At 50.0% G+C, this 7229-nt stretch overlaps 1 protein-coding gene across 3 annotated transcripts in view; it reads right to left on the reverse strand.

The window, feature by feature from the left end:
* Positions 1-6975, reverse strand: part of AHCTF1 (AT-hook containing transcription factor 1) — a 41703-nt gene extending 34728 nt beyond the window's left edge. Inside the window, exons 1-3 of one of the 3 annotated variants that reach the window (XM_055816199.1) lie at positions 6866-6975; positions 2331-2457; positions 981-1234 (exon numbers count right to left, since the gene is read on the reverse strand). In XM_055816199.1, coding sequence (XP_055672174.1) covers positions 981-1234; positions 2331-2451 — 375 coding nt within the window. In that variant the 5' untranslated portion in view covers positions 2452-2457; positions 6866-6975. Of the gene's footprint in view, positions 1-980; positions 1235-2330; positions 2458-5940; positions 5962-6725 lie in introns of those variants that run through there. The other 2 variants (XM_055816198.1, XM_013300171.3) reach the window with 2 other exon arrangements.
* Between the last annotated feature and the right edge of the window lie 254 nt (positions 6976-7229).

The following is a 7229-nucleotide window of genomic DNA, read 5'->3' on the forward strand; positions in this document are numbered from 1 at the left end:
GGGATGGAGTTAATTATCTTTTAGAAGCTAGTACAGTGCTGTGTTTTGGCTTTGATGTGAGACTTCTAAGTTTCTCAGGACTTGTGAGCAAAAAGGCTGGAGGGGCACAAGGAATTAGGAGAGGGCGCAGCCAGGGCAGCTGAGCCAAACTAGCCACAGCAGTATTCCATACCATGGGATGTCAGGCCTGGTATATACACCTGGGGGTTGGCTGGGGAGGGGCAGATCTGCTCAGGGCTGGCTGGGCATCAGCCGGTGGGTGGTGAGCAGTTGCATTGTGCACCACGTATCTTTCTTCCTTTCCCTCTGGATTCTATTCTTTCCCTCCTCCTTTTCATTATAACTGTTATTGTCATAATTATTATTGTTCTTTCATTTTTATTCTATTTCAATTATTAAGTTGTTCTTATCTCAGCTCTTGAGTTTTACATTCCCTTCCAACTCTCCTCCCCATCCCTCTGGGTGAGAGGGGAGTGAGCAAGCGGCTGTGTGGTACTTAGTTACCAGCCAGGGTTAAACCACACCACTTGCTAATCTGAGATTCATGGGAATATGTCCAAGTCATTGACAGCACAACTATAGAAGCTGTAGATATTTTAAAGACAGTATACTGACATAAATCAGCCATTTAGGAAATGTGTGATGTTCCAGACATTTTAAAGAGTGGGGTGTTTTTCACTCTGGCCAAAAAAAATTATTTTTTAATGCCTTTTTGTGGAAGTGGAGAATTATGTAACTATGTATTCTACAATAAAACAACACAACTTGTTTTACTATCAGTAAACTCAAAAGGTAATGGTACCGTTAAGCCCAAGAGCTTACAAGGCTTGGACTGAGTGGACCCTCTGAAGCCACAGGATGTTAATGCAAAACAGGAAAACTACCTCCTACAACAAGATGCTCCAAAGCTTTTCCTGAAACAGGATTATGCGGCACCTAACAATACAAAACCTTCATTCCTCCAATTAAGAGGTACATACCCTTCCTGGAAGAACAACTGCTTTAACCACTCTCGATGTTCCAAGGTCGTACAGACAGAGAACACTTCCCTCTGCTTCTTCCAACCCAACCAGCAGTCCAGTTCTCTTCTGCCAGGAAAACTCCTTTACCGTGCGAACAGTGGGAGGCTGTTCATTTACTCCATTGAAACGATAAGCAGAGAGCCGCTCTCCTGTCACAGAGTTCACTACCTCAAGTTGAGGACCACATGCCAACCACGCCAGGCCATTTCTCCCTGTGAGAGAAAAAGAAAGCTGACCAAAGCGAGTTTTCAACAGAAGACTGAAAACAACTGAACAGTCACTGTTGTTACCCCCTTCCTTCAAGAGAAGTACCTAATAGACAAAGACTGACTTTTAATTCTGGTCTGTTATTTAAAATCACCCACTGAAATCCTTAAACAATACCTCTTAAAAGTAACAACCTTCTTATTTTGCAATTTTACTTGTCATTCCTGCACTGAAGAATTTCGCTTGTGTGTGATAAAGACTACATATGTTAAGCTAGAGTCTTCATACCCTGGTTCAGCTTGGTATTGACAGAAATCATCAAAATACATACAGGAAACGTTAAGTCTTGCAGCACACTTCAAGTATAAACCAATTCATTTCTAGTTATTAATTTTACTTTAATTGCCTACTTTGGGCAGGGATTTGGACTTGAACAAGAAATTATCTTGAAACAGGCACTGCATGTGCAAATTTAAACTTTTACATGTGCTGATCACAGAAAGAATTTAACACATTTTATTTCACTGAACTACTTCAAGTTCAAAGGAAGAATTAGCTCAATTACTGCACTTACAGTCAGGCAGATAAATTCTACCTGGTCTTAAGAGAAGCCCAGACAACCAGGAAAGCACCCAGCTCTACTTGCAGATCACCCAGAGAGTCAACTACCTAATCTGCTTAGCCACTTTCAGCAACTCTCACTGGGTACTCATTGGCAGCCTATTAAATACTTTGGAACTATGGCTGCAGTGCTTAACAGTGCTATCCCTCTTCCTTCTGTTTTTATTCAGACTAAGAAATAAGCAGGGGGGGTTGCCTCTGTAACACTGTAGAAGAATTCTTTCTGCACATAACATTATAGTGGTCACAGAGCTTGAGCTGGTACAAGGAAGTACAGCCCAAAACAACACTACTACTTTCTTGAAAGCTGCCTTTTCTTTCTTTAAAAATTGAGGAGGGCTCACTAACGCAGGAAGCTTAAGGAAATTATTTTAATAGCACAAGATTGGTGCAGGTTGTTGTACTATGACCCTGTGTTTCAGGTAAGCTCCTGGGAGTAACAACTTTATACCAAGGCCAAATATAAAGGAAAATGCTCACCTCCAGAAAACTTCCCGCACAGCGCAGAATCTAGGGTTATCTCATCTTCCCCAAGAGCCTGAACAGTCACCTCTGGAAACTGCAGTAGACTGCTCGTTACTTGAGCCGTTAGGTCTCGCATTCTTCACTGTAAATAAAGAAAGGAAAAAAAAAAAGGCAAAAAAACTCACATCAACCATATTTTTGAGAGTGACAGAAGTTTCAGCAGTAGACAGTGAAAAAAAAATCTCCTATACATAGCCTGTAGCCCTTTTCCTTTGAAAAACAATGGCACTCAAGACAGTTTTTGATCTCACAGCAGAGCAAAAAGAGAATCCTTTGCTTTTCTGAGGTCACCAACAAAAAGAGACACAGAGGTATCGACAAGATGAATAACAGGAAAAAAAAACCAATACACTGAGTTCAAGTCTACTCACATAAGTTAGTAAGATGTAACCTGAGAAAAATCATGTTGAAAAGCTTCTCAGTAAGAGGTATAAGTTTCCATTTGTCCTCTCCCTTATTATTTATTGTCAATTGTCTTCTAGTAGATTTCACACATAGTTTACGTCTTGTTCACTTTTTGCATGTTTATTTTGAGCATTAAGGAATACTAAGTTCTTAACCACCCTCATTCTCCAATTCTTCCAGAAAATGTACTGTTGATATTTTCACAGAAGCAGCAATACAGACTTTCATAGCTCATCAATGAGAAAGCAGTTTTCCATACACTTAGGATGCAAGTATTAGACAGCACTTCAAAACATTGGGGGGTTTTCTGTACTTAAATCCTTACATTCCTTATTCCAGTCCCTTCCTTCCTATTACCCGTTCTTTTCACATCTCTGCAGTATTTTACAAAAACATCTAGACCTCTCAGACAGCTTCCACACTTCTGTAGGTGCTCCACAAAGAGTTCATATTTCACTATGTCAAGATAGATGTTTTTGTGGAAAAACTGAAGAGCCGAAGCGATTTACAAGATTGAAGAGGTGCTGAAAAAAGGTGTTCACACACATGGAAATACAAACTGCTTTAAGTAACTATGTTTTGCAAGCTCTATAGGTTATTGAAAAAGCCTCCAGAAGACGAGATCAAACTACTTCGTTCAAACAGCACTGCTTTCCTCATGGTTTCAAAAGGAAGATACTCTACACAGTTCACTATTCCTGGATGTTACACATGCTGATCAACTCAGGCATCAAACAGAACCCTCACCCTATGCTACAAACCAGTACAGCAGCCACTTAAAAGCACACAGACTACTGCATTAAATGCACCATACAGGTTCTCCTGTAAGTTATGTTGTATCCCAGTTTTGTCCAGCGTGCGCTAATAACCTCTTTTCCTTACAGCACAGGAGGTTACAGCGAGTTTTGAAGACTAGGCTATGGGAGCAACACCTAGTTATTAAAGGGAAATGTTTATACATAAATGCAATCTATATGAATTGTTACTACTGTGGAGACAGATTACGCTGTAAAACCTGGGCACTGGAACTACTACAGTTCAAGTCACAAGCGCTCAATTTGTGAACACGTTCCAGTAGCTTCTGCCAGCATGCAAACGAGCATGTGAAACACAGCAAGTATAAGTCAGGGTCCTGCACTAAGCATAAATCAATGTTTTGAAAAATATGTTGCCGATGCAAAGCCAGTATTGCAGAATGCTGCTGCAGCTGGCCAGGCTGACCACTCTGCCAGTGTTCATGACCAGCACCAATCAAGTTCCAAGTGGGACAAGGTATCTGCAGTAGTTTTGTTGTGTTTGCTTTTTGGTACTTGTCATCATTTCAAAGTGACAGCAGGATGAGGTTTTGCACTGCATCCAAAGGCTCCGGAGTAATAAGCCCCACAAACTGACCAGCATTCTGGCTTAGTTTAACTGCAACGATCTCATGAATATGTTTTATGAGTAACCCATCATACCATCTTCTAATATAGACACATTGGGTCGGTGAACAGCACCTTTCACATGTTTCAGTTCCTGCCGGTTGCCGGGCACCACTGGGAAGTGCCTGGCTTTGTCTTCTCTTCCCCCTCCCTTCAGGTATTTATATGCATTGATGAGATTCCCCCTGAGCCTCCTCTCCTCCAGGCTGAACAGTCCCAGCTCTCGCAGCCCTGCCTCAGAGAACTGGTACACCAGCCCCCTCTAACCACCTTTGTGGCCCTTGGCTACACATTCTTCAGTACCTCCATCTCTCTCTTTTGAGAGCAGGGAGCCTAGACCTGCACAGAACACTCCAGGTGTGGCCTCACCACTGCCATTCAAGGAAGGATCACCTCCCTCCACCTGCTGGCAAGGCTCCTCACACAGCCCACCATACCATCAGCCACCTTCACCACACAGGCACACTGCTGGCTAGCGGTCAACGTGTCCACCAGGATGCCCAGTCTTTTCTGTCCAGCTGCTTTCCGGAAGCTGGGCAGCCCCTGCATATACTGCTGCACAGGGCTGATCCTTCCCAGGTGCAGGACCCATCACTTCCCCTTGCTGAACTGCACAAGGGTCCTGTCAGCCCATTTCTCTAGCCTGTTGAAGACTCTCTGGATGGCAGCATGAGCCACTCTTCCTGCTCCTGCATCATCTGTCAGCTTGCTGAGGGTACACTCTGCCCCATCATCCAGATCATTAATGAAAACACTGAACGATCAACACACACACACCCCCAAAAGCAGCCTATTTTAAAATGTTCAGCTGGTCAATCCGGCTTGAAGGGAGAACACTGTCTATGCCAACAGGAAACTAATCCAGAAAAGTAGATTGTTTTCCAGCAGGTTAGAGAGCTAAACTGGCTTGCAGAGAGAACCAGCAAGCATAAAAGCTGGCACAAGGAAGGAGACAGGACAACGCATTGGGAAGAAGGAGAGGGCACTCGTCTGTCTCCATTTTGTGGCAGCGAGCCGTTACGTTAGCTCATACATGCATGAAACTACACACTCAGTTTGCAAGGAGAGCTAAAAAACCCTTACTTTTACAGTTGTTAACACTTCATTACCAGCATACCACACCGATAGGCCACAAACTCCAAAGACGATCCAAATCACTGGAAATCATCAAGCAGGGTCACCTATAGCTGGCTGCCCAGGAACACATCCAGGCAGCTTTGGAATATCTAAGTCTGGAACGGTCTTTCACACACATAGCAGCCTGATGTGCTGAGCTGCAAAAACATTTGTGACACATGCACCAGGCCCCAGGGTTTTGGTGGCTCTCTCCTACCCATTTAAGTATTCTCTCCACCACGCAAGCAAAACCATACCACACCAGCTAAGGCTCATCACTGTTATTTCTCCAAAACTACACCCGCCAGCTTACTAGGTAGAAAACACAAAATTAATAGAAGTCCGATGAAGTTCATTTCACTGACTCAGAAAAGCAAATCCCAGGCAAATCAATGCAGGAAAACGAACAGGGGCCGGCACTGTGTGCCCAAGCGCATGTGACAGCAGACAGCCCAGACCCACACCGCCAGCCCGGCTGCCGGGCCTAAGGCATCACCTGAACCGCCACACACAGCCGGCACCCCCAAAGGCCTTCGGCACCCCCCAACGGCATCAAGCCCCTACATTACCCATAATTTGGCCAAACCTGATCAGGAAGCAATTACTAGACCCGAATGACTCACCACGCTGCTTTCTACCGGCAGAAGTTCCAGACCTGGAATCACAGATTATTACGGGAGAAGCAGGCGCTTTTGTGTAAGTCAGCAACTTTGCTGCCTGCCGCACGCCTCATGCAAAGGGCAAGAGACCCCGCACTAGCTGCGCGGGGGGTGCTGCAGCGCTCCGCGCCCCGGCCGCCCCCAGCCCCCCGCCCGCCGCCGCCGGCCCGGGCAACGAGAAACGGCACCGGAGGGGAGGGGAGGGGGGGGGGGGGGGGGGGGGGGGGGGGGGAGGGGAGGGGGGGGGGGGGGGGGGGGGGGGCACTGTTAGAAAAAAAGGCCAGAGAACCCCGCCAAGCAGGGCCGGCCGGCCGGGAGGGAGCGCTCCCGGCGGCGGCCGCCGCAGCTCCCCACGCCCCCCCCGGGCCCTTGACGACCGCCTCCCGGCCGCGGAGCCTCGCACGGCGCCGTCGCCCCCCATGTGCGCTGCCCAGGCCGCGCGGCCGGCCGCCCCGCCGCGGCCGGGCCACGTGTGGCGGGGCACGGCGCCGCAGCCCCGGGGGGTCACTTACATAAGGGGCCGGGCGACGCGGCCGGGCCCGCCCAGGGCCCCCACCGGGCCCGCGCTGCAGCCAACGGCGGCGGGTGCCGGCCTAGCCGCCTCGGGAGCGCCCGGTGCCTGCCGGCGCGGCGGAGGGCGCCCGGGCGGGCGGGCCGCGATCAGCCGCCGCCGTCTCCGCCGCCTGCCCCCCGCGCCGCCGCCTCCCCGCCGCCCCGCCCGTCCCTGCCCCGTTTTCCCCCGTACGTGCCGATGAGGGCGGCGACATCTCCCGCAGCGACTACAGCGGCCTCCGCCTGCCCGCGGCTGCGCTGCCGCCACACGCACTGCTCCCTGCGGCCGGGCCGGGCCGAGCCGAGCCGTTCCCCTCCCCCCACCCGCGGCACCCACCTCGCTCGCTCACCCGCCGTGCGCGGGGGGCGGGGCGGGGCACAGTTCTCGCGAGAGCTGCCGCCGCCACCGCGGGGAATTTTCAAATGGCGGGACAGGGCCACGGCCGGCGGCTGGCGCTGGACTACGCGTCCCAGCGCGCCGCGCGGCGCCGCCGCCTTCCGGTGCGGGCCGGGCTCGCGCGGTGCACGCCGGGAGCTGTAGTTCCTTGCCGGCGGGGTGCGGGGCCGGCCCCGTTCTGGCTCGGGCCCCAGCGTCCGCGCCGGGCGGCCTGGGATGAGGGTGGCAGCAGAGCCCACGGTGCCCTCCCACCCACGGCAAAACCACCCGGAGTGCAGAACCAGCTCTGGGCCCACCGCACCCG

This window comes from Falco peregrinus, chromosome 11 (assembly GCF_023634155.1).
Source record: "Falco peregrinus isolate bFalPer1 chromosome 11, bFalPer1.pri, whole genome shotgun sequence".
Classification (NCBI taxonomy): domain Eukaryota; kingdom Metazoa; phylum Chordata; class Aves; order Falconiformes; family Falconidae; genus Falco; species Falco peregrinus.